Raw genomic sequence first — 27,707 nt, 5'->3', positions numbered from 1 at the left:
GGTCTGGGGTAAGGCCCATGTTTCTGCATTTCTAGCAAGCTCCTAGGTGATTTCAGTGCTACTGGTCTGAGAACTACACTTTGAGTAGACAGTATTTAGGACAGTGTCTCAAAATTTTGTTGCTCATTTGTATTACCAGAGGACCACTGATCATCAGGGAAGTACAGATCAAAACTACAGTGAGATCACCTCACATCTGTCAGAATGGCTCAAATTACAACAGGTATTGGTGAGGATGTGGAGAATTTGGAACCCTTTTGCACTGTTGGTGGGAATGCAAACTGGTACAGCCACTCTGGAAAACAGTATGGAGGTTCCTCAAAAACGTAAAAATAGAACTACCCTTGATCCAGCAATTGCACTACTATTTACTGAAAGAATACAAAAACACTAATTCAAAGGGATACATGTACTCTGATGTTTATAGCAGCATTATCTACAATAGCCAAATTATGGAAACCACCCAAGTCTCCATTAACTGATAAGTGGATAAACAAGATGTGGTGCATTTACATAATGGAATATTATTTAGCCATAAAAAAGAATGAAATCTTGCCATCTGCAAGAACGGGGATGGAGCTAGCGAGTATTATGCTAAGCAAAATACATTAGAGGAAGACAAATGCAATGTGATTTCACTCATGTGGAATTTAAGAAACAAAACAAATGAGCAAAGGGAAAAAATAGAGAGGGAGGCAAACCGGAAAACAGACTCTCACTATAGAGAACAAAGTGATGGTTACCAGAGGGGAGGTGGATGGGGGGATGGGTTAAGTTGGGATAGGGATTAAGGTGTGCACTTGTAATGAACACTGAGTGATATTTGAAAGTGTTGAATCACAATATTGTACACATGAAACTAATATTACACTTAATCTAGAATTAAAATAAAAACTTAAAATACTGATGTCTAAACAACAAAAGCAAAGATCAGTAGGACTATATCAAACTCAAAAACTTTGGCACAGCATGAGAAACAATTAGTAAAATAATGGAATGCCTGGGTGGCTCAGTCAGTTAAGCATCTGCCTTCAGCTCAAGTCATGATTCCAGGGCCCTGGGATTGAGCCCCGCATCGGGCTCCCTGCTCAACAGGGAACTTGCTTCTCCCTCTCTCTCTGCTGCTTCCCCTCCTTGTGTTCTCTTGCTTGCTCTCCCTCTCTCGAATAAATAAATCCTTAAAAATAAATAAATAAATAAATAAATAAATAAATTGATAAGACAATCTATAGAATGGAAGAAAAATTTTGAAACAATGTGTCAGTAAGGGGGCTCATATCCAAAATAAATGAGGAACTCCTATAACTTAAAAACAACAACAAAACAATCTGATTAAAAAATGGTCAAAAGAACTAAATAACCAGTTTTTCCAAAGGGAACATCAAAATGACCACGAGGCTCATGAAGGGGGTGCCCAGTATCGCAAATCATAAGGGAAATGCAAATAATAACCTTAATGAGATATCACCTCGTCCCTATTAGAATGGTTATCACAGAGAGGACAAGAGACAATGGTAACTGGTGATGATATGGTGAAAAAGAAACCTTTATACGTAGTTGGTGGAGATGTAAATCAGTCCAAGCAGTACGGAAAATAATAGGAGTTTCCTTAGAAAGTTAAAAATAAATCCACCATACAAACCAGCAATTTCACTGCCAGGCACAGACATACGCTGTTTTATTGGGTTTCACTTTATTGCGCATTGCAGGCAGTGTTGTGTTTACAAATTGAAGGTTTGGGGTGACCCTGAATCTGGCACATCTATCATCACCATTTTTCCAAAAGCATTTGCTCACTTTGTATCTTTGTGTCACTTTTTGGTAATTTTTGCAGTATTTCAAACTTTCTCAGCATTATCATATGTTTTGGTGATCTGTGATCAGTGATCTTTGAAGTTACTATTGTAATCATTTTGGGGGTGCCACAAACCATACCCATATAAATGGTAAACTTAATCCATAAATGTTATGTGTGTTCTGACTGCTCCACCAAAGGCCATTCCCTCATGCCTTTCCATTTCCTCAGGCCTTCCTATTACCTAAGAGAGATAATTAGGCCAATTAATAATTCTACAGTGGACTCTAAGTGTTCAAGTGAAAGGAAAAGTTGTGTGTCTCTCACTTTAAGTGAAAAGCTAGAAATGATTAAGCTTTGTGAGGAAGGCATGTTGAAGCAGAAATAGGCCTGAAAACTAGGCCTCTTGTGCCAAATAGTTAGCCAAGTTGTGAATGATGCAAAGGAAAAGTTCTTGAAGGAAATTAAAAGTGTTACTCCAGTGAACACATGAATGATAAGAAAGTAAATAGTTTTATTGCTAAAATAAAGAAAGTTTTTGTGGTTGGGCCAGAAGATTAAACCAGCCACAACATTCTTTGAAACTAAAGCCTAATTCAGAGCAAGGTCCTAACTCTCTTCAATTCTATGAAGGCTGGGTGAGGAAGCTGCAATATGTTACCCAGAAGATCTAGCTAAGAAGACCTAGACTAAATAGCAAATTTTTAGCGTAGACAAAAACAGCCCTATATTAGAAGGAGATGCCATCTAGGGCTTTCATAGCTACAGAGGAAAAATCAATGCCTGGCCTCAACACTTGCAAGGATAGGCCGACTCTCTTGTTAGGAGCTAATGTAGCTGGTGAGTTTAAATTGAAGCCAATGTTCATTTACCATTTCAAGATTCCTAGGGCCCTTAAGAATTGTGCTAAATCAATTTTGCTTGTGCTCTATAAGTAAAACAACAAAGTCTGGATGACAGCACATCTGTTTACGAAAGGTTTACTGCATATTTTAAGCCCTCTGTTGAGACATACTGCTAAAAAAAAAAAAAATCCTTCAAGATATTACTCCTCATTGACAGTGTACCTGGTCCCCCAAGACCTCTGATGGAGATGGACAAGGTTAATGTTGTTCTCATATCTGCTAACCCAACATCCGTTCTGCAGCCCATGGATCAAGGAGTAATTTTGACTTTTGAGTCTTATTATGTAAGAAATACATTTCCTAAAGCTATGACTGCCATAAATAGTGATTCCTTTGATGGATCTGGATAAAGTAAGTTGAAAACCTTCTGGAAGTATTCACTATTCTAGGTACTATTCCGAATATCTATGATTCATGGGAAGAGGTCAAAATATCACCATTAACAGGAGTTGGAAAAAGTTGAATCCAACCCCCATGGATAATGTTGAGAGGTTCAAGACTTCATGGAGGAATGATGTGGTGGAAATTGTGAGAAAACAAGAGTTAGAAGTGGAGCCTGAAGATATGACTAAAATGCTGCAATCTCATGATCAAAATCAAATGAACAAGGAGTTGCTTCTTATGGATGAGCACAGAAAGTGGTTTCTTGAGATGTAATCTCCTGGTGAAGATGTTGGCAAGGTTGTTGAAATGATAAAAATTTTAGAATATTACATAGCTTAGTTGGGAAAGCAGTGACATGGTTTGAGAGCATTGACTCTATTTTTGAAAGAAGTTCTGTGGGTAAAGTGCTATCAAATAGCATCATATGCTACACATTTTTCATGAAAGATAGAATCAATTGCCATGGCAAACCTCAGTGTTGTCTCACTTATTCTATTCAACATTATACAGGAAATTCTAGCCAATTAGGCAAGGAAAAGAAAAGATATCTAGATTTGAAAGGAAGAAGCAAAACTATCGCTGTCAGATGAAATATTATATAGAGAAAAATGCAAAGATTCCACACATGCAAAACTACCGGAGATAATGAGTTCTGCAAAGTTTTAGAATATAAGTCAATATGGAAAAATCAGTTGTATTTCTATACACCAGCAATGAAGTATCAAAAAACATAATTAAAAATTCCATTTATAATAATATCAGAAAGAATAAAATGCTTAAGAATGAATTTAACCAAGTAATTGCAAGTTTCGTAGACTGGAAATAAAATATTGTTGAAAGTAATCAAATCTAAATAAACTGAAAGACATCCCATGTTTATGGATTAGAAGACAATATTAAAATAGCAATTCTCTGCAAATTGATCTACAAATTCAGTGAAGTCTCTATTAAAATTCCTAAGTTGACTTTTTTTTTCCAGACACAAGTTGATCCCAAAATTCACATGGAACTTAGAGAGATCTCAAGTAGCCAAAATAATCTGAAAAAAGAACAGAATTTATGAATTTACCCTTCTCAATTTCAAAACATATGTCAAAGCTACAGTAATCAAAAACACTTCTATACTGGTATAAGGCTAGATGTTTAGATCAATGCAAGAGAATTCAGAGTCCAAAAATGAACCCATGCATCTATGGCTAATTGATTTTCAAGGGTACCTAGACCGATCAATGGGGAGAAAAGAGAGTTTTTTCAACAAATGGTGCTGGGACAACTAGATATCCACATAAAAACAAATGACTTAGGACCTCCTGCTTACATTGCATATGAAAATTAACTAAAAATAGATTAAAGGCCTAAATGTAAAATGCTAAAACAATAAAAATCTTAAAAGGAAACATGGGTATAAATCTTTGTGACCTTGGATTAGACAACGGCTTCTTAAATATAATACCAAAGCATAAATAACAAAACATAGATAAACTGAACATTAAATTAAAAACTTTTTGCATCAAAGGACACTGTTAAACAAAAAGACTTGTGAATTGTGTCTGATAAAAGTCTAGTAACCAGAATATATTTTTTAAAATACTTACAAGTCAACAAAAATATACCCAAAAATAATAGGTATACAACTTGAATAGCTGTTTCTCTAAAGAGAATACACACCAGCCAAGAAGAATGTGAAAGGATGTTCAGCATCATTAGTCATTAGGGGGATGGAAATTAAACCCACAGTGAGATACCACTGAATATCCATGAGGATACCTACAGTAATAATTTTAAAAAACAGAAATAACAAATACTGGTAAAAATGTGGAGAAGTTGGAAAACTTATATGTTGCTAGTGGTAATGTACAAGAGTATAGCCACAGTGGAACGCAGTTTGGCAATCCCTTAAAAAATAGAGTTACCATATGAAACAGTTATTCTGCTAGGTATATAGTTAATAGAACTGAAAATGTAAGTTCACACCAAAACTTGTACATGGGTGTTTATAACAGCATTATTTACACCAGCCAAAAAGTGGAAACAACCCCAAAGTCCATCAACTTCTGAATGGATAAATAAGAAAATATTATGATAAAGAAAAGAAGCCAGAAACAAAAGCCCACATATTCTATGATTCAATTTATAGGAAATTTTCAGAAGAATTAAATCCTTATGGATTTAATTCTTCCTCCTGCGTATGGGAGGATAAATGAATGAGAAAATACTGTTTCTAAGGGTAATGGAAACATTCTGGAATTAGGTAGTGGTGATGGTTACACCTTATAAATATATTTAAAACCACTAACTTGTGTACCACAAAATTATTAAAATGGGGACCTTATGTGAATTTTATCTCAATTAGAAAATAAATAATAACAACAAAAGGAGATTCTCACTCAATGCAAGTTTTCACAGTGACACTATACCATTCAATGACTGCATTTTTACCTGAGTAAAAGCTTGAAGAGTTGCTTTTAACATTAGAATTCAATACATGAATATCTTTCACCATAATATAGAGTGCATACCATGTATATTTATTGAAATAGCATTTTCTGCAATCTCTTTCAGAGAATAAAAGCACAGAGAATACTTTCAAACTCATTTTATGAGGCTAGCATTACCCAAATGCAAAAGAATCAACAAAAACTCCTGGAATTGATAAACAATTACAGCACAGTTGCAGTGTATGAGTTTAATATACAAAAGTAATTTCTTTCCTTTTTCATGCCAGCAATGAACAAATGGTATTTGAAATTAAAAACATAATAACATTTACCTTAGCCCTCAAAAAATGAAATACTTAAATATTATATAAATCTAAGAAAATATATACAAGATTTATATAAGGAAAATTACAAAACTCTGATAAATGGAATAAAAAAAAACTAAATAGATATTCCATGTTCATGGATAGGAAAATCCAATATTGTCAAGATGTCAGTTCTGCCCGACTTGATCTATAGATTCCAATTAAATTCCTAGCAAATTCCAATTAAAATCCTAGCAAATTATTTTATAGATATCAAAATATTCTAAAGTTTAAATGGAGAGGCATAAGGGAAAGTATAGCCAACTCAATATTGAATAAAGAACAAAGTTGGAGGACTGACACTACCTGACTTCAAGAATCACTGTAAAGCTACAGTAATCAAGACTGTGATATTATTGAAATAATAAACAGGTAGAGGAATGGAACAAAATAGCCCAGAAACACCTTTTTAAATATAGTCAGCTGATCTTTGACAAAGAAGCAAAGGTGAAATAATGAAGCAAAGATAGTCTTTTCAACAAATGATGCTGGAACAACTGGCCATTCACACATTAAAAAAATGTATCTAGACACATGCCTTATACCCTTCACTAAAATTAACTCAGAAATCTATCACAGACTTAAATATAAAATTTAGAACCATAAAACTTCTGGAAGATAGCATAGCAGAAAACCTAGATGACCCTGAGCATGTCTATGATTTTTTAGATACAGTACCGAAGGCATGATCCATGAAAGAAATAATTGATAGGCTGGATTTTGTTAAAATCAATTACTTCTACTCTGTGAAAGACAGTACCAAAAGAATGAGAAGACAGGCCACAGACTGGAAAAAAAATTTGCAAAAGACACATCTGATAAAGGACTGTTATCCAAAATATACAAAGAATTCCTAAAACTGAACAAGATGTAATAACGTTGTATGATGACAGATGGTAACTACATTTATTGTGGTGAGCAGAGTAATGTATAGAATTGTCAAATTACTAAGTTTTACACCTAAAACTAATATAATATTATATGCCAACTATACTTCAATAATACAATTTTAAAAGTGAACACATCAACCTGGTGGGAGCTGGGGGTGTGGTTTGCAGGAAAGAAAAACGAAACTCAACAAAACAATATACAACCTGATTTAAAAATGGGCCAAACACATTAGCAGACACCACACCAAAGAAATATGCAGATGGCAAAAAAATCATATGAAAGGATGGTCCACATCATGTTATGAGTGAAATGTATATTAAAATAATGAAATACCACTATATACGCATTAGAATGGCCAAATTCTAGAACACTAATAACTCCTAATGCTGGTGAGGGTGTGGAACAACAGGAATTCTCATTCTTGCTGGTGGGAATACAAAATGGTACAGCCACTTTGGAAAACAGTTTAATGATTTCTTATAAAACTAAACATAGTCCTACTATATGATCCATCAATTTTGCTGCTTGGTTCTTACCCAAAGCAATTGAAAACTTATGTTCACAGAAACACCTGCACATCGATCTTTCTAGCAACTTTAATCAAAATTGTCCAAACTTGAAAGGCAACCAAGATGTCCTTCAGTAGGCAAATGTGTAAATAAACTGTGATATATTCAGATAATTAATATCATTCAGTGCTAAAAAGAGAAATAAGTTATCAAGACATTAAAAGATATGGAAGAACCTTAAATGCATATCCCTAAATGAAAAAAGCAAATTTGAAAAGGCTACATAGTATATGATTCCAACTATATGGAATTCTGGAAACCACAAAACTATGAAGAAAGAAATTATGAATTAAAGATCAGTGGTTTCCAGGAATCAGGGGAGAGGGAAGGATGAATAGGTAAAGCACAGAGGATTTTCAGGGCATTGAAAATACTCTATATGATAGTATAATGATTGATACATGTCCTTATACATTTGTCCAAACCCATAGAATTTTAGAGCAAACCCTAATGTAAACTATGGATTTTGAGTGATTATGATGTATCAATGTAGGTTTCTCTATTATAACTAATATACCATTCTGGTGGGGGATATTGATAATGGGACGGGCTGTGTGTGTGTGAGGGCAGGGAGTATATGGGAAAGTTCTGTACCTTCTTTTCAATTTTGCTATGAAGCTAAAACAACCCTCAAAAAAATGAAGTCTTTAAAAATATATAATCAAATTAATTTTTGTGACATAGTAAAATGGCTAATGTATTTTATATGGAAAATCAGGTCATGTGCCTTAACAGTCACATGCCAAATCCACTGCTTACCTAAGAGTAAATTTTTACCATCTCAGCCAAGTATTATTATTTTCAAGGCAAAGAAGCCCAGTCAAATAAGCTCAAGAAAAGAATAATATTCATTGAAAAAGTGTAGGGGTATCTCAATGAACTGAAGCCCAAGAGTATAGCAGGATTTCATGCACCCAGGGACCGACGTTTGGAAAGGCAGGTCTTGCTCTAGTACTGTCCTTCTTGGGAGGCCATCTTTCAGAGTGGCTGAGAGTAATAGGTAGTTCTCAATGAAGGGTACCTAGAATGGGTAATTATGCACCCCAAAAGTTATAGCCTGGTCTTTACTGTAGGATTGCATTGAAACTCATTATCTTTCTCTACTCCCTATTTTTATTCTTCCATTTTAACCATTTGGCATTGTAAAAAGGAGAAAGAACCTTTACGTTATGGAAAGAAGTGAATTAATAGAGTAGGACAGTGGACAAAAAGATCAAGTCCTTTCTAAGCTAAAGATTTAGTAGTAATAGGCAACAATATATTTACATATTCAAGAATTTCCATGGTTTCCCGTAAACCATCGTGACACGTGTATAATTTTTCATAAAAATCACTTTTTGTAAAGGAATCTCTTCTTCAGTTCAGTCCTGATCAACAAGTAGTGATTAACTATTAGCTACATTCAAAGCGCTGTGCTTGGTCTGGGTGCAAAAAGATGAATTAGACAACATTTATGCCCAAAAGTGTATAGTATGAACAAAAACATTTATACCTAAGAGCGCATAGAAGGATACTGATTTGCTCTGGGGACACAGCACCTTGAAGGGCATAACAATTTCTCCTGAAATTCTGCTCTTCAACATTACTTAAAATATAACCAGAAATTTTAAAATATATGAAATGTATATAATTTTACAAATGTGTTTTTTAAGAATCAAAATTTTATAGTGTTATTACTAATAAAGAAAACAGCTCACAATACTGAAAAGTTTTTGGTTCTTTACTGTGGGAACAGAATAGAGTAATGGCAAAAAAAAAAAAAAAAAAAAAAAAAAAAAAAACACCTTTCTGGAATTGGATCATGACCACTCTGGTCAAGGACTCTGCCATTTTCTAGCTGTGTGATCTTGAGAAAGTTACTTAACTTTTCCATGTCTCGCTTGCTTCATCTATGAAATTGGTGTGATTAACTAATAAGACCTACCTCATAGAGTTGTGAAGATCAATTGAGTTAATACGTGTAATGTGCTTGGCATAGGGCTTAGCCCATGTAAGCACTCACCGGAATGCTGACTGTTCATGTTGTCTCACAAATGAGTTACTTGCTTCCATTCTGTTACCAACTCTCTCCCAACCCTCCCACTGGAGGCCACCACTCTCCATTCTTCAGTTCTGAACTTAGATAACATCTCCTCCAATAGTCATCTTGGCCCCACTCTGACAGAGTAGATGTCTCTCCCTTCACTTTCAGAGCTCTTCAAATGTACACATAAGGGCATTTGGATTACTGAATTAAACTACTTGCTTCTGTTTGCTTTTCATGAAACAAAAATTGAATAAGAGCAGAACAGTGTTTGTGCTCAACATAGGATAGGAATAGAGCACGACTTTCATAGATTGTTGAATAAAAGAACCATGAAAAGAACACGTCAGATCTGATCATGCAGGGTAGGAAGCAAGAAGAAACAGAGAGAACCTAGTCTGAAATAAGACACAAGTACATAAGGGAGGGAATAAAAGAAGGATGGGAAGAAAAAGAGAGCAACGTTTTTGTAGTAATTTGCAACATGCAATTTTGATTATTAATGTCTCATTCTTCTGGGGAGTGAGGTTATTTTGTTCTCAGTAACTCAATCAAGAGTTTCTCCTAGGAGGAACAAGTTGTCAGAGATCCCTTTCCCCCCTTTTTCCTGAAAAACAGATTGCTAGGCCTTCCCATGAACGAGGGACTTTTCCAGAAAGATTTAACAAGGCTGTATTACAAGAAAATGTGGTGTTTGGAGCCTAGAGATGTCAGATAACTTCCTGCAAAACAAACGCACTTTTTTTGGGTATAATATGCAAGCTCAGTACAGTCATTATGGAGAGTGCTCAGCCTTGATTTTATTTTCATTCCAACAGAAAAGAAGGAAGGAAAACAACTTCTTTTCAAATACCTGAAAGTCAACCGGGGGACACCTCTCTATTCTTTCTTCAATTTATTCTTCAAAATACAGAGCAAAACAGAAATAAACTTCAAACATTACCATGTAGTGAGCCTTCTTCAAGAAAGTAAAACAAGATTGCTGTGTCCTCAATGATTTCTATTCAGTTCTTTAGAACACCCATCTCTTCTCAATCCCCAGAACCCCTGTCTCCCTTGTGACAGCAGGATCATTGTACTAGTCTCCTATCTAGTACCCTGTCTTCAGTCCTACTGTTCTGTAATCCATTTTCCACATCATCGCCAGAGATGCTGAGAAAGCCTCACTTTGTTCACTTCAAATTGCTTTTGTCTATACACTCCATGTTTTCTCCTGCTTCTAAGTCTTCTCGAAATGCTGCCCTTCCTACCTGAACACCTTCCATCCCTAACCAACTAGTAATATCTTTCTCCTCAAGGAGTCGGCTCAAGAGTGACTTTCCCTGTGGGGGAGCCATCCATTTTGGTTTTCTCCAGGCTGAATTAGGTGTTCTTTCATGTTCTCATGACACTCTGTGTGTCCTTCTACCCTAGAAACTCGCAGAGTGGTTCTGTAATCATAACACTTCTAATTCTCTGGTGCACTGTAAGATCATTGAGGCTAGACTATGTCTGATTGATCTTTATGCCTCCAGCTCTTAACTAAACTCCCGGGCACATAGGGAATACTCAGAAATATTTCATGAAATGGATTCATAAAGTTATTATAGGTTGCAAAAAGTATAGGTGTAGTCTGGCATCAGGAGTAAGAGTGAAAAATCTGGGACAGCCCCTGTAATCTGAGATCTCTGAGCAACCTAACTATAACCACTGAAGAAAAAAAAAAATCTGGTTTTGAGTGTTATTTTCTTTTTCTTTCTCATTTTTAATGTATTCAGGTTAGTCAGTTAAAAGCGACAGAAAATATGTAAGATAGGTAGTTAAACAAGATTACTCAGACTATTGTGAGCTAGCTACATTTCTTTTTTTTAAAAATATAAACACTTAGAGGAGTTGCTATGTGTAGCATATAATATTCACACCATTAGATCACATACTTTTTAATTTTATTCAACAAACATTTCAGATCCCTTCTATATACCAGACACTATTCTAAAAATATCAATTCATTTAATTCTGATAACAACCTTAAGAGGTCATCTCTAGACAAATTAGGAAGTTTTTTTATTGTCATGCAATATTGGGCAGACTCCTTTTCCATACATCCAACAAAAATATTTTGAATTGAAGAAAACAACACCTACAGAACTAAAAATGATTTTCAAATGCCCTAAAAGATATCAAGAGATCTAAAGAAGGATATCACGTCAAAATGGGTGCTGTAATATTTATCATCTCTAATGTGTTTACAAAACATAAAATAATAATTTGAAGATTTGAGTGAATTTTTGTGTGGTAATAAAGTATCATGTATTTAAAATAAAGCACCCAATAAATTATGGACAGAAAGAAATGGAATACTTTTCAGCCTAAATCCAGGCTTGTCACATCATAAAGCGGATATCAGAACAAAACCTTGAAACTATTCTTTCTCTTTATTTATGCTTTTAGTAAAGAGTGATGATGAACTGCAGGGACAAGACTTAAAAAGAACAGGTAAGTGCCACACACACGAAAACCCTAATGGCACTGAATACTTAGAAAACAGTATTCTGGATCCATATTTGTGGATTGTCAATGACAAGAAATTTGAAGATGTTAACGAATATAGATTGCAACTAAAGTAACCACAATCTTTCCCATTTTTAAAAGAATCGTACATGGAAGAGGAAAAAACAGACATTAATAAATCAGAGGGTCACATTATACCACAGGATAAAGTTAGCAGATTTGTATCAGTGAACTTGAACGAAGCCACAGAAGGCCTGCTTGTCAAATTTACTGATGACAAGAGGTCTGGTGAAATGGCTAATGCTTTGGATGATAGGAACAGCGTTTAAGATCTGGTTAAACCCTAAATTAACAAAATTAAATTAATATATGCATACATCATGTGGGTATCCTACTTCTCTGTCACCTCTTCACACAAGCCTTTTTGACCATCTGTTTCTTTTTTTTTTTTTTTTTAAGATTTTATTTTTATTTATTTATTCGACAGAGATAGAGACAGCCAGCGAGAGAGGGAACACAAGCAGGGGGAGTGGGAGAGGAAGAAGCAGGCTCATAGCAGAAGAGCCTGATGTGGGGCTCGATTCCATAACGCCGGGATCATGCCCTGAGCCGAAGGCAGTCGCTTAACGGCTGTGCCACCCAGGCGCCCCTGACCATCTGTTTCTAACATGGCCTTTGGGATTCTCCACTCACGATCACTTCACCCTATTTTGTTTTCATCATAACATTTATCCCTTCCTATTATTTTCTTATGTATTTATTAGTTGATTTGTTCCCTTTCTAACTTCCCTAGAAAGTACATGAAAGCGGTAACCTTGTTTAATTTGTATCACTGAGAGTGGAATAGAAATACTAAGTAAATATTTGTCGAAGAAATCAAATGCCTACTTATTTTCTTTTCTTAAAAAATGACTAACACTTGGGACACCTGGGTGGCTTAGTTGGTTAAGTGTCTGCATTCCCCTCAGGTCATGATCTCGGGGTCCTGGGATGGAGTCCCTGCTTAGTGGGGAGCCTGCTTCCCCCTCTCCCTGGCCCCCTCCCCCCCATTCATGCTCTCTTTCTCTCTTGCTCACTCTCTCAAATAAATAAATAAAATCTTTAAAAAAATGACTAATGCAGATGGGAAAAATACAACAGTAGTATTTCTTGTGAAATATGACATCAGTAGAATAATATATACCCCAAGCTGGGATCAGAAGAACTGGATGGTCTTGCCACAGATTAGTCACTTGACCTTTGGTAAATCATTTAATTTCTCCAGAACAGTTTCCTCCTCTGTAAAACAGGGCTAATCATGTCAACCCCTCAGTGGTTTTAAAATAATGTGTATGAAAAAATTTTCCAACTATAAAGTACAAAACAACCATAAAGAATTATGACTAGGGTAAGGCTAGGGGGATTGACTTAACACTCAGTATGAACCAACAGTGTCCTGTGACATTTGAAAAAAAGTGATTAGATACAGACATTGGTTGCAGCTACATGATAATACACATTTTGTACCAGCAAGACCCAAACCGAATTACTGTATCTCCTCCTAGTTTCGTATTATTCAAGATATTGAGAATTGTCTAAAGGAAGGCCGAATGAGTGGAGGCTTGGGAAAAGTGTCATGTGAAAAACAGTAGAATTAATTAGGGAAAAAGTGGAGGAAAGGGAAGGTGACTGTGATACTTATTTTAAATATGTGAAGGGTTGTCATGTGGAAGATTTATTTCATGTAGCACCATGAGGTAAACTAGGTATTGAGAGTAGAAGACTAAGAAAATTGTATGTTGGTTTAAGACCTTATTTTAATGTAAGAAACAGTTCTCTAACCTTCAGAGCAGCCCCATAATGGTGGAAGTCATAAATGGAGGTGGTCCATCCAAACTAGTTGGGGAACATCAGCAATGTTATTAGAAGGCTTCTAATATTAACCGAAGTTCAGGCTAGGTGATTTTGAAGGCCCTTCCATGTCCAGAATTATAACCAAATACAATATTCCTATCGTGGATATTGAGAATGAAAGGATCCTGAACTCACACTGTGATGAATCCCAAAATATTCTTCTTAGAGATGAAATCAATTTCATTAGAGAGTGGCAGGTGACATCAGTCCTGAGTCAATAAGACCACGGGGGTGTGGTATTCACCAGAGAGCCCTTCTGCTTACACCACTACATCCTCTTAAGAATCTGTTTAACATGTGAATGTCTCCTTTGCTTGATAACATTAACTATTAGCACATTTATGACCCTCGAGTCCTTCAAGCTTTTGCTGTTGTGTTTCTTATGACACTTGGTGTTACAAATACAAATTCCAGCTAAATATATCCTTCCATTCAAAAATGGTCTGGTTCCCCAGTTTGGAGAAGGGGGAGTGGAAGCGATATCTTCGAGATTTAGAGAGTGCTAAGTTGGCAAAGCCAAACAAATGTGACAATGTTTGCCTGAAATGACTTTTGCATAGTCCTGCTTGAGGAACACAGTGGCTCCTCTTCATTACTTTAATGTTGACATTAAAAAGACAAATGCATCAACAAATCCTATATTAACCATGGGTGGACAAGCCTGTCCTGTCTGTAGACCTGCACATGTCTGTGTATGGGTTATGGATATTGCACGTGAGAAATGGAGGAGAAAAGTAGAAAAGCGGGAGATTTAACCCACGGAGAAATAGGTTAAAATAATTTTAATGACTCCCCCTCCCCCACCCCCTTCAGCTTCAGCTCTCCCTCAGCGCGGGGCGGAGGCTGTGAGCTGCGGACTCAGTGCTGGAATGAGGAGTAATTGAGCCCCAGCAGAGCCCGAGGTAGCTTTCTCCTCCCGGTGTCATTGCTGCAGCTTCCAGCGCCAGGTCCCTAGTTCCTCAGCCGCCTCTCTTCGCGGTGCAAAACCGTCTGCAAAGACAGGGAAGCCGCCGCAGAAGTTGCCCGGCACAAGACTCCGGAGACATTGGCTCAGTAACTTTTCACGTCATTTTCTGCTCTGGAGCCCCTTCTCGCGTCTCCGCGCCGCCTTTCGCACCGCAAATCACAGTGCTCATGGGGCAGGCGAAGAGCGGCTTGCGGCACTGAGCGGAACCGGACTCGAGCCCGTGATGTCCGGTACCAAATTGGAGGACTCCCCCCCTTGTCGCAACTGGTCATCTGCTTCGGAGCTGAATGAAACTCAAGAGCCCTTTTTAAACCCCACCGACTATGACGACGAGGAATTCCTGCGGTACCTGTGGAGGGAATACCTACACCCGAAAGAATATGAGTGGGTCCTGATCGCTGGGTACATCATCGTGTTCGTGGTGGCTCTTATTGGGAACGTCCTGGGTGAGTCTGGTCCCGGGCAGCCCTCCAGAGGGCTGTCACGTCCCCTGCGCCCCGGGCTGCAAAGGCTCTGAAGACCCCTCCCTCCCCCTGGGATGCAAACAAAGAGGTCGCTGCTCTCGGGTGGGGTTTTCTATTTAAAAAAAAAAAAAAAGTTTTCTGATTTTCGGAACCAGGACCGAGCCCTGGAATGGTAATTCCTCTTTCTGCAGGGAGAAGCAGGGAAGCGCGTTTCTTTTGCGATCACCTCGGTTACAGGCGCCGAGAGGGGGCAACGACAGGGTCTCCAGGTGGATTTTGTTGAGTGGGGGAAATTAGTCATCCTTTTGTGTAACGTACCGGGTGTTTCGGGCGCTTTCCGGAGAGGTAAAGCTGGTAGAGGACAAAGCTGTGCTCCTAAGGAGCAAGCTCTCTGTGGCCATTGAAGTCACAAAGGATTTGTGAGCTAGGTAGAATGCCCTTTGGTGAGGAGGTTAGGCGCTGTCTAGAGGTGGTAATGAAATGGCAGGGAGTGGAGACAGAGGCGAAGCACGGAGGTGCACTCACGCACTGAAGCTGAATTAAACAGGAACCATGCCAGGAGCCAGCAAGAAGGAGGGGCATCTGAGAAAAGTACCAAAGAGATCTCAGTCATTCATCCGCCTATCCATTCATTCATTCATCCACTCAAAAAAAAAAAAAAATATATATATATATATATATATATATATATATATATATATATATATATATATATATATATATATATATAATTTTTATTTTTTTCCAGAGCATGCTTGTTGCCAGGCTTGGGGAAATTTTGTAATGGATTTTTTCCCCCCAAAGACAAGACCAAGCTAAAGGCTAGGCTCCCTATTTGTCCCTGAGTTCATACGCAAAGAGATTTCCCCAACTGTTTCCCAGTTCCGCACAATTTCTAAGTATCGGGGAGGGGATACAGTGCGGTATGGGGCTGTGGTGATGGAGTTTATTAGGGCAGCTGGGGAATCCACTTAAAGAAAAGGAGCTTTGGAAGGGAGGGACGACTTAACATGAATTGTGAATGGAAGGAGCGTGTACCTTGATGAATGGAGAGTGGGAGGCGTTTCAAATGCAGAGGGCAGTGTGGAGGCAATCTCTGTTGAAAATGACAGGAGGAGATGGGGGAGGCTAGGAGAAGATGCTCTTGATTTTCAGTTATAAGAAAGGGAAGATGAGTGAAATGAGATAGACTGAGTGGCTTTGAAGTCCGCAATGGAGGATGATAAGGAACTTATCCGGTTTCAGCACTAATCTGATTTTTACCTTCTTTCTGCAAGTGTGTCAGTCTGGGTAGGAAGCATTCAAAGTTGTCTCTCACCAAATCAGTAGGCAGAGTAGTTGGTAGTATGTGACTGAGAAGCATTCTGGAGAGAGTTGGTAGAATATTATTTTTTAAGAGAGATAAAACCCTTTGAAAACTTTTAAAAAAAATAATACTGTATTATTTTCAAGCTGCTTTTGTTGATGTTTTAAAGGTAAACATATAGGGAATCTTTGGGTGGTGCAAACAAGGTGGATGAAGGTGAAAATAGACATGCTTAGGGTCCTTTGCTCTAAGGATAAGTCTGTTCATAGTAATGTCTCTCGTTTCCCTCCCTGGCATCCGTTCTTAGAGTTACAACTATTAAAACACATGGCTGCAAACATAGAAACATATCACTCTATTATGCTAACACTTAATGATCAGTAAGCAATCTAAACTGAACATCCATTGAGTACCTACCATGTGCCAGACCCCTTGACATACACCCTCACTTAAACCTCAAAGTAACCCACATTTGACAGAAGAAGTAACCAGACTTAGAGAAATGAAATGGCTTATTAAAGAACATGATTCAGATTCAACTCCATTTCTTCTGACCTCAGATTCAGAATTCTCCATTGATATTCCACTCTAGAGCTAGAAAGCATAGAAGGAATTCTTTGCTCCTTGTTGTCTGCAAGCCTATTAAATGTACTTCCTAGTCTGTCTAGCATCTATGTCCACTGTTAATAAATTACCATGAAGGGTTAACGGCTCTGTCATTGTCTCCAACAAAATCCTATCCAAAGAGGATGTTATTGCATTGCAGTAAAAATGTGACCTGTTTTGCAGGAATAGCTGCAAATCATAACTATTTCCCTTCCCTAATTTTTCAGACTTAATCTCTGTGATAAAATTTGTTTCCCTTTGCTGTTCCTTTATTCTGGCCTTACACAGAATGTTGATGCATAATCTTCATACTCTAATTGCACAGTTTAGGGGTACGTGTTTGCAAGCCTGGGGAGTGTTTTAGTCTCAAGAAGGACACACCTCTACAGTAAGACTACGTATTTCATAATGTCAAGGAAAAGAGCACTGTCCACAGCTCCAAGTGCTGAAATGGCCAATTCCATTCAGTTTAAAAAGAAAAATTTACTCAAAGCACTGTGCTCTCAAGATACTGACGGCTATTTTCTTCAGGACTAAATGACACTGAAATCCTCTCTGGCTGAACTGAAACCCATTCTTTACTGACATATTCCCTGAAAGTTGATGAAGTTTACGTTTGACATTTAAACAAATGATCAGTGTGTCATTACTCAAAGACAACTTCCTGCTCTTTGATATCACTGTCAAATTTGCAAAGCGGATTAGATTGAGAATTGCTTTTTTGCCCCTTTGGTAAAAGTAATTTTATGCATAGAGTGGCAGGACAAGGAATCACATTATTCATGCAAGATAAAGAGGCAACCATTAGGTATGAAGGTGAAAGACCACAGTGTAGGCAGCAAATGTAATCCCTGACCCTTCAGGTCCGCTCACCATTTGCACTTTCATGTAGTTGACTACTTGGAAAATTTCAACCCTGTTGAACTTTTAGATATAATGCGATCAGTTAGAAGTCATTTCCCCCACAATGTCCTTTTGTGAAGTGATGTAACAGGATATGCCCTGAGCAGAATGACAAAGTCTTGATCATCTCCACCTCTTTTTATTCTCTCCAGGTTCCTCTCTCTCATTGTGTCCCTTCTCGCATCTGTATCATATGTTTCTTCCCATTGATAGAAAGCAGTTTTCTGGGAAAAAAAATGCAACACGTCATTCCAAATAAAACTAAAGTTTCTCTACATTAAATTTCATGAGTATATGCATTCTAATAAAAGACATATGCATGTCTACTTATAGAATTTTAGGTCATAGGAAAGAAGATAGGACAGAGTTCTTTTTGGACACTGTGTTTTTCCAGTATCTTCAAAATTACGCCACATATAACCTACTCCTAAGTATGTCTTGTACTATAGCCAAATAGATGCATTCAATTATTTGACCAGTACATTTTGAGCAATATTATGTTTTTAAAATTAATGTGTGTTGGGGGAGGGCTCTTGGGGACACTCAGAGGAATATATTTGATATTATTCCTATTTCTTTGTCCTTGAGTTGAAACTGGATGGAGTGATGGGTTCTAGTCAATTCAAACATAAACAGCTAGAGGAAATGAGTAAGTCTCTGCCTGTCTTATTTCTGGATTCAAAGATATCATGATTTTTTTTTAACCTGGAATGTTTCTATCTTTCCTGTTGTTGTCTCCATATGAAAAATGAGGAGAACATTCAAAAAGGACATCAGTCTAGCTGTGCTTCTTGCTTCTTGTGTGACTATTAGTAGGTTATTGAACTCTCCAAGTCTGTTTTTTCTATTTGAAAATTAAGGTTGATAATGCCGGCCTTATAGAAATCTTATATATAATATAATATATACAGGAGTACACGCACCCACCCACACACGTGTATTTTTCTTGACACGTAGTAGACACTAAATGCCAATTTCTATCCCTTCATTCCCACTTATTGAAATCTCTCCCTGATGTAATTTGTAGCCATCTTCTGCCTCCATGGCCAGTCTGCAGCTCTGTAGTTTTTTATGACCTCTGTTCTGCCTTTTTCTCAATTGAGAGGTTTCCTAAAAGCTATTAGTAAAATGGAGTTGGCACATGTTGCTCTCCTTTTCCATACCAGCTCCACCCACTCATCCCCTAACAGGTGTTTAGTGCCTTCATTCTAACTACTTAACATTGCTTCCCAGCTCTCAGTGAAAGTCATTAACTACCAGGATAATGTTCTCTTTCAGCTTAAATTTGCCTGCACAGGGTCCCATTCACTCAGAGAGTTATGGGTTGTTGTTGGGTTGTTGTTTGGTCTATCACTATTAATGTTTTAAACAGCATGTTTAACACACACATGCACAGGTAATACTCAGTTGAAGCACACTGCCTATTAAGGCATTTACCCACTAACATTTAAACTAACTTGGATAGATGAGATGGGAGGAATATCTGTAATGGGTTGCTTCTTACAGAGCTAATCATATGTCCCAAATATGGAACTTGCAGAGTTATAAGTTCCTACTACTTCTAAGCCTAAGAAACATTTATTTCTTGCTTCTCCTAATGACCAATTCATATCTGTGGGTGTTTCTAAACCCACCCTTTTCTACACAGGAGACAGAAAGAGGTTAGAGATAATACATTACTCATTTTTTTTTTTAAAGATTTTATTTATTTATTTGACAGAGATAGAGACAGCCAGCGAGAGAGGGACACAAGCAGGGGGAGTGGGAGAGGAAGAAGCAGGCTCATAACGGAGGAGCCTGATGTGGGACTAGATCCCAGAACGCCGGGATCACGCCCTGAGCCGAAGGCAGGTGCTTAACCGCTGTGCCACCCAGGCGCCCCACATTACTCATTTCTGCCAAGACCTGATAGAAGTCATGAATGATGACTTTAAAAGGTAGTATTAGCCATTGAGCTCTAAACTTGTGTTTTTTTAGTTACAGAATGTAAAATATGCTTACCTGAATAAGAAACTGATTCCACCACACTTTGACTAAAAGCATAACCACCTAGTTTTACTGGGTAAAATAAATCATGTTTTTGATTTTAACAGAATCTCAGTGATAACTTTTTAAATGGCTATCTCATAGATACCAGCAACATTTATCATTTACAGACAATAATGAAATAATAAGTGCTACAGATAATTTAAATGTAATGGATTCTTCCTATATTAGGAAAAAATGAGGACAATGAAATAATGAAAATAATACCAATTTTCAAAAAAGGCCAAATTCAACACTCAAATACAAATACAGCATTCCAGGCTTTAAAAGTTTTTATTGGTTTCATTAGGACATAAATATATATTTACATTGATTTTCATCATTTTATATTCTAGAATATATTTGCAAATCTTCACATATTACAGCTATGTTAGCATTCCAAAGCTCCTGAATTCTCACTCAGCTCCCCATATTTCAGGAGTATCCACTGCTTGTGTTATTTTACAAGTGAAAAAAGATTTTTCTATCTTTCTTCTTGTAGCATTATGACGTAGCCCAAAACTGTAGGGATGCAGGTTCTGTGAAGTACTGGCTCACTAATAGGAGTCAGTCAGTGACCTGTGTTGGGGGAAGCCGAGGACTCATCTCTAGTTCCCCTTCTCACTGCAAAGGAAAATGAAGAATATTTATTGAGTACCAAATGCTAAGTCCTGAATGCTAAACTCCACAATCATATATGTATTTTATTGATGCCTCATAACAAACTTATAAGGAGGAGATTAATAGCTTTGTTTTACAAATGAGGAAAATGAAATTCAAAAGCTATTTTAACTTGTTCCAAAGTTTAGTCAGACAGTAAGGAGCAGAACTAAGTTTCAAAAATGGATTGATCAAGTCCCATGGCCCAGCCTTGTTCCATTACTTCATCCTGTCTCCCTTGATTCTCATCTTGACTAAGAAACACAGAAGAAAAAAGAGTGGAAATGATGCTTAGATGTGCCCTCTAGACGATTTACAGAGTTGTTTCTGGCATGTTGCCATGCTGTATCTCTGATAGACTACAGTTCTTCAGCTATAAGGATGAGCTCATTTGATAAGCTAATCAAGGTCAGGCTAGGGTTACTTTACAAGAGAAAATTTCAAGGTAAAATAGGTGCTGCCAAAAATGCTTTTGCCTGTTCAGGATGGGGGTGGGGTGACTCATTGGATAAATGTTAGATAATTGTGGCCAAGGATTATTTTGTTATTGAATGTGCTATCTTTAGACACAACTTAAGACCGAGAACCTAAACATTTAATATATCAAATAATCCAAATATATATTTTTTCCTTTTTTTTTTTTTTTTTGGTTTTCAAACCTACTCATGTATGTTATTTTTTCTTTTTCTGGTATAATGACTGTTAACTTTTTAAAAAATCAGAAGTTTCCATTGATTTGATTGAATAGGTCAGTCTTTATATCACATAATGGTGTTCTTGGAGCATAATGGTGTCTTGTATGTCCAAAGAGCATTGCCCATCACACCAGACATGAAATGACCTTTAAATGCAGACAATGGAACACTCTGAGGTGCTATTGGATGAAATACATGACATATATGACCAGTCTTTTGAATTGCTGACTCTTTGGGCTGAACTTATTCATTTTACTTTTGTTCCCAATGAGGGATTATCTTTTAACCAAGTAAATGGATATAGGATATATATTTTAAATAGCATTAAATTTGTTTCCAACAGAATCATTTTCTTATAAACAAAAAACAAACTTTCAGGATAAATATGTACTTAATTCTCAAAAAATATTTTGGGATTATCATCACCGAGCCTTTTCCAGTAATTTTCTTTCAATATTAAATACATATGAAGAATGTTTAATAATTATGTAGTATTTTACTCTTCAGAAGACATTGTTACATATATATTATCTCACTTATTCTTCACAATATTATAAGGTAGGTCTCATTTAATGAATCAAGTACTTGAAGTGATTTAAAATTACTTTAAAAGTTTGAGTAACTGGAAATATCAAGGGGTTGTATGTCAGCTTGGGAAAAGCTTGCCAGTTTCTTGTATTCCTAGAGACCAGGGTTAGGGATGCAAACCACCTTTGGCCTTCAGCTATGATGTCTTTGATACCTGATTTTGTCAACGTTCTGAGTACATACAGATGCACATAAATCAAATTCACAAACCTGGCAAAAAAAGGAAAAGAAGGAAAGAATTCCAGTGTTTTGATTTAAAATAAGAAGTCACTTTTATGAATCTTAGAATAATACTTGAAGTCTCTTCAATCATAGTCTCCTCTGATAGTCATATCTACATGAAGAGCTTAATTGGTTTGAATAGCTAGGCTATGCCATAGTAGCAAATAAACCCTGAATTTTCATTGGTTTTATTTCACAGAAGTTTGTTTCTTGTCTGTTTAACATTTAATGTGGGTTGGCTAGTCTGTTTCATACAATGACTCTAGGTTTAGGAGTCCCTCATGTTTTATGTAGCACCTTAACATGTGGCCTCCATTGTAACCAGCCTCCAAACTGGTTCTCAATGTTCTCACATCAACTGACAGTCATACCCTGTGTAGTTCCTTTCACACTGTGTCAGAATTGGTCTGGGTGACCAATAACGTACAGCAGAAGTGATAGTATGTCACTTTCAAGATTACATTATAAAAGGTTACAGCTTCTGCCTTGAGTTCCCACTCTCTCTCTTGCTCTTGGATTTCTTGCTCTGGAGAACATAAGCTGCCTTGTGAGTAACCCACATGGTAAGGAATTGAAATATCCAGCCAACAACCATGTAGGAAATGTGGCCTGCTAACAACCACATGTATGATCTTGGAAACAAATATTTTGTCCAGTCTAATATAGCATCATCCTCCCCTTACCCCATAGCTTGACTGAAACTTAATGATACACTCTGAGACAGAACTATGTTATCATATTTTTCATAAACACTTTTGAAGCTGTGAGATAAAAATTTGTTTTAAATTTTTTAATTCAGGGATAAGATGTTAGGCAGCCTATAAAGTATCAAGCAGCGTCATGGTAGAAGAGTGAACTGAAAATAAATACTGGCTCTAAACTACCTTTGCCAAATGTCAACACATGTCAGTCATGCCCATAATCATTTGGTCAAAAACAGTCATATTTTATCAACTTAACTGCAGGCAGGACTGGAAAGTATAAGGGAACACTGTCTTTGTTAGAGGAAGTATAAGGGAACACTGTCTCTGTTTACGCAATAGTTAAAAGTATTTTTAACATGCATGGACTCAGAACAAGGGGAGTTAGAAGAATTAAGTACCTAACGGCATAAGCCTAAGAAAAGCTAATTAGATATATCCACTTCACATTTTGGATCTCTGCCAATGGAAATAACATAAATATTGGGAGACTTTGTGCCAGTTACTGTGCTAAGAATCTAGGGTACAAAAATAATAGAAACCAAGGAACCTACACTTCAGTTGAAGAGACAGACATATTAACAGATAATCTCAGTATAATGTAACAAGTGCTCTTGATAGATGGGTTACACGATGCAGTGGAAGCATGTAAGAAGGACACTTAGTTCCATTTGGGGGATTAGAGAAAGTTTCGGGAGGAGGTGACACCCACGCTGAGTATTAATGCACAAATTCAAGTTACACAGGTGAAAAAAATTGGGTAAGGATGTTCTAAGCCGAGGAAACAACATGAGCAAAATCGAAGAGGCGTGAAATAGCATGGGCTATGAAGAGAATGCTAAGCAATTGGGTAAATCCAGTGTAAGTAAGTGCAGATGAGGAGAGTGAAGGGATGAAGCTGGAGCAGTAGATGAGGATTGGGTTACATAAGGGCTTGTGTACCATACTGGAGATCTTGGCTAGCTTTGACACTGCAGTATAAAGGGGACCCTTTGAAGACTTAAGGAGAGTGCCATCATTAGTTTGGGTTTTTCATGAAAGCATTGTAGGGATAATGTAAAGAATAAATCTAAAGGGATAAGTATTTGTGAAGGTTTTCACACCGGGATTTGTGTCCTGTTTGGAGCTCATTTAATCAAGTTTCTTTTAATGAAAATGAAATTTGATAATAAAAGACATAATCAATATTTTCTAGGTAATTATCTCTAGGAGGCTAGAAATGTCACTTTCAAGATCACATTACAAAACATTACAGCTTCTGCCTTGAGTTCCCACTCCCCCTCTTACTCTTGGATTTCTTGCTATTATGTTGCATAAGGAAGGAAAAGAGAAAGGCAGAAAGTGAGAAATGGAGAGGAAACAAATAAAGGAAGAGAAGAGGAAGATGACTAAAATATAGGAAAAACTGTTGCTATGTCTGCTTTGTGGACTATTTCAATTTGAGAAGTAACTTCTCATTTTTAATGCTTTTTTTAAAGATTTATTTATTTTAGGAGGGGGGGTAGGGCCAGAGGGAGAGGGGGGATCTCAAGTAGACTCCACACTGAGCGTGGAGCCCAACGTGGGCCTCAACCTCACAACCCTGAATCATGGCCTGAGCCCAAACCAAGTCGGACACTCAACCAACTACACCACCCAGGTACGCCAAGAAGTAATTTCTCTTTAAAATAATTTTTCATATGTCTTTCCTGAAAGAGATACTTAGGACTCTTACATGCCATAGCTCTATTAACATTTTCCAGTATTCTATATAATTTTTTGCTAAAATAATTTTTGTAATGACTTATTTTTGAGGTTTTGATGGGTCACTATGCTCCTATCCATCTTTTTGGCTTTTAAATCATTTTTTTACCTCATACTGAGATGCAAAAGATAAAAATTTGAGACCTGATGAACATTTTTCATATTTTCCAACTAAAGCTCCAAATTTTTACTCCAAATTATTTGTAACTTTCTAAATATGTTCATTTGCAATTTTATCTTCAATGGGAATGTCATCACTCAAATAATCAATGATATTATATTGACCCCAGGACAGCCCTTAGGGAATTATAGGGAGCATTTCCCCACAAGTTGACATGGAACACTTCAAAATTTCTTAAACTGTGGTTAATTTAAAATCCTTTATTTGCTATTCCTTGCTCACAGTGGGAATACAGCAGTGATTAAAAATTGCAACATTCTTTTCTAGGTTTTCAGTGAGTTTTTATTCCTACTCAGTGACTATAAAATGAATTGATAAAACACATGGTTTACAACCATGTAGGGCTTTGATTTTATCACTACATTGCTAGAAATGGGGTCAGAAAGCCATTGTCTATAATAATTTATTTTATCAATTTAGAATGAATTTGATGAGTCATCCACTTTGGTAGAGAACCATATTCCTTATAAATACCATTTTGAAGCCAATTTGTCTTTCTTAAAATGTGCAGATTGTGCTGGTCTTTCAAAGACAGAATTAGAGAGGTATGGTTAAGTGCTTATCAAACAATTTTGCCATTGGGTAAAACTGAGTCACCTTTTGGTTATAAAAGAATGGCTAAAAACTTAAATCTCTCCGATGAAAATCCTTGCTATAAAAGTTCCCCAATCTTAGAAAGCTCAAAAAGAAATATATTAACAAATTTCCTGCTGGTTCAGGAAAAAGTCTTCATAATTATTGGGACATTTATGTGCTTGGACTTGTTTTATATTTTAGACACAGGAAAGCCTAGAAAGACCTTGTTCTTTGAAGTCATCAGAGATGATGAGGGTGACTCATAGATTCCTGAAAGTCAATAAGATTACCTCGTTTATAAATCTGTGTTTTCCCCCAGGCATGGTGAATTTTGCAACTGGTCAGATGGGAAGCACAACTGTCTCAGTAGAAAAGGGGAAAATAAGAATTTAAGAACTTAAAAACACATGTGTACACACACAGGTATTTGTGTTATATGACTAATATGATTTTAATGCACCCTAGTTGTTTTTATTTTTTCATGCAGGATTAAGAATCTACCTTACAAACTTGAAAAATTCTAAAAACTCTATATAACCCCTTGACTTTGACAAACTTAAGAGATATTTTCAACTATCCTCTGAGTAAATGAACTAGCCTTTAGGGATGCAAAAGAATATATACACCAGAGATGAGTAAGTCCCTGAATGAATGTCCACGTAAGAAGGAATATTCTTCGGGTGATCCATCATTGTAGCATCATTTCTTTTCCTTGAACTGACTCAATGTATTCTTGCTTTAGAGTCTTCATAATTTATAACCTCCTCTGACCCTCTCACAGCTGACTCCTGCTCAGCTCACCTGTCACATCTTCAGAAAAGGTCTCTAAGAAGGCCCACTCTGGATTACCCTGAATCCCTCTTCATGTATTATGATACCATCCCTTTTTATTTTTCTCATAAAACTTATTACTATTTGAAATTATACTGTTGGTTTGTGAATTTTTCTATTGTCTCCCTCAAGTAACATGTAAGTTCCATGAGAGCAGTTTCTTAATTTTTTTTTTCAGGTACATCCTTAATGTCTAGAAAAATGTCAGGCATACAACAATATTATTAGCTGCCAAATAAAATACTGGACTTCTACCAGGAGGAATTCCTTAGGAATAGTGTGTGTGTATGTGTGTGTGTGTGTATTTTAAACATTGCAGTCTTTAAATTACTTTTACATAAAAATTCAAAATAAAACCTTGATAATTTGAGTTTTCAAATATCATAAGGAATATGCACATTAAAATAAATATGTAATTATAAGAGCAATGATTAAGAGAGACCAGTTGTAAAATTTCTCCCAGCACTGAGATCCCCTTGATATTACCATGAAACTATTTTGCTCTTCCCATGAAAAGAAATGGGATTTATAAACTGTGGCAGCTTTCTTCATTTTTTCTCAAGGAAGTTACACCAAGATCCTTCCAAATAAAATGCCATATTTCTGCAATAACTGAGAAGAACATATAATATACAAAATCTTTACTTAAGCTGTGTTTGTTTCAAAGTAACTTTTAGATTCTGCACTTCCTGCAATTAAAAGGACCAAACATATCCCCTCTGAGCCCAGGATGTTTCAGAAATGTCCACAAAGTCTCAGGTTTAGGAATTCTTTGTCATTCTTCCCCATTGCCAGTGATTTATGCCAATTCTGATACACCAGACTGTTCAGATAATTGAAAAAAAAATCTACTTTCAGGTAGAGTGCAAGAGCGATGTTGGTAATAACTGGATACTTCTAGACATTTCATTTAATGAGGGATAAGGGGACAATAATCCCTTTTGACTAACATCAGTCTTCAGTTTCCTGAAATATCTATCAAATTATAAATTTTAAAAAATTGAAGTACAGTCTTGGGGCACCTGGGTGGCTCAGTCTGTGAAGTGTCTGACTCTGGATTTGGCTCAGCTCATGATCTTGGGGTCCTGAGATGAAGCCCCACATCTGGCTCAATGCTCAGTGGGGAGTCTGATTGAGAGCCTCTTTCTCCCTTTCCTTCTGCCCCTCCCCCCACTCATATACATCCTCTCTCTCAAATAAATCTTTAGGAAAAAATTGATATGCAGTCTTGCACAGGGATGAGAGGTATTGCTAATTCTAGCCGATCTTTGACCTGTTGAACCGATTGTATTAATATTTCTTATATTATGAATCACGTGAATTACAGAAATATTAGGTTTTTTGGAATTGCCCTAATTACATAAGTCTTCAACAAAAATATTTGCCACCCATTGTCTTAGTTAATCCTACAACAACCTGTGTGATAGAGCTATTAATTTTCTCCTTTTTCCCGGGTAGCGACATTTAGTATTAGAGAGCTGCTATC

The 27,707-nt window shown here is 36.8% G+C and overlaps 1 protein-coding gene across 1 annotated transcript in view; it reads left to right on the top strand.

Moving 5' to 3' along the window:
• The first annotated feature begins 14,709 nt into the window (after positions 1 to 14,709).
• HCRTR2 (hypocretin receptor 2) overlaps positions 14,710 to 27,707 on the top strand; it is a 99,531-nt gene continuing 86,533 nt past the window's right edge. The window contains exon 1 of the mRNA XM_045805275.2: positions 14,710 to 15,166. Within this exon, the coding sequence (XP_045661231.2) occupies positions 14,944 to 15,166 (223 nt within the window). The 5' untranslated portion in view covers positions 14,710 to 14,943. The remainder of the gene's footprint in view (positions 15,167 to 27,707) is intronic.

This window comes from Ursus americanus, chromosome 29 (genome assembly GCF_024610735.1).
Source record: "Ursus americanus isolate L20-20 chromosome 29, mUrsAme1.1.p, whole genome shotgun sequence".
In the NCBI taxonomy this organism is placed as follows: Eukaryota; Metazoa; Chordata; class Mammalia; order Carnivora; family Ursidae; genus Ursus; species Ursus americanus.
This window is presented reverse-complemented; position numbering and strand designations above follow the sequence as displayed.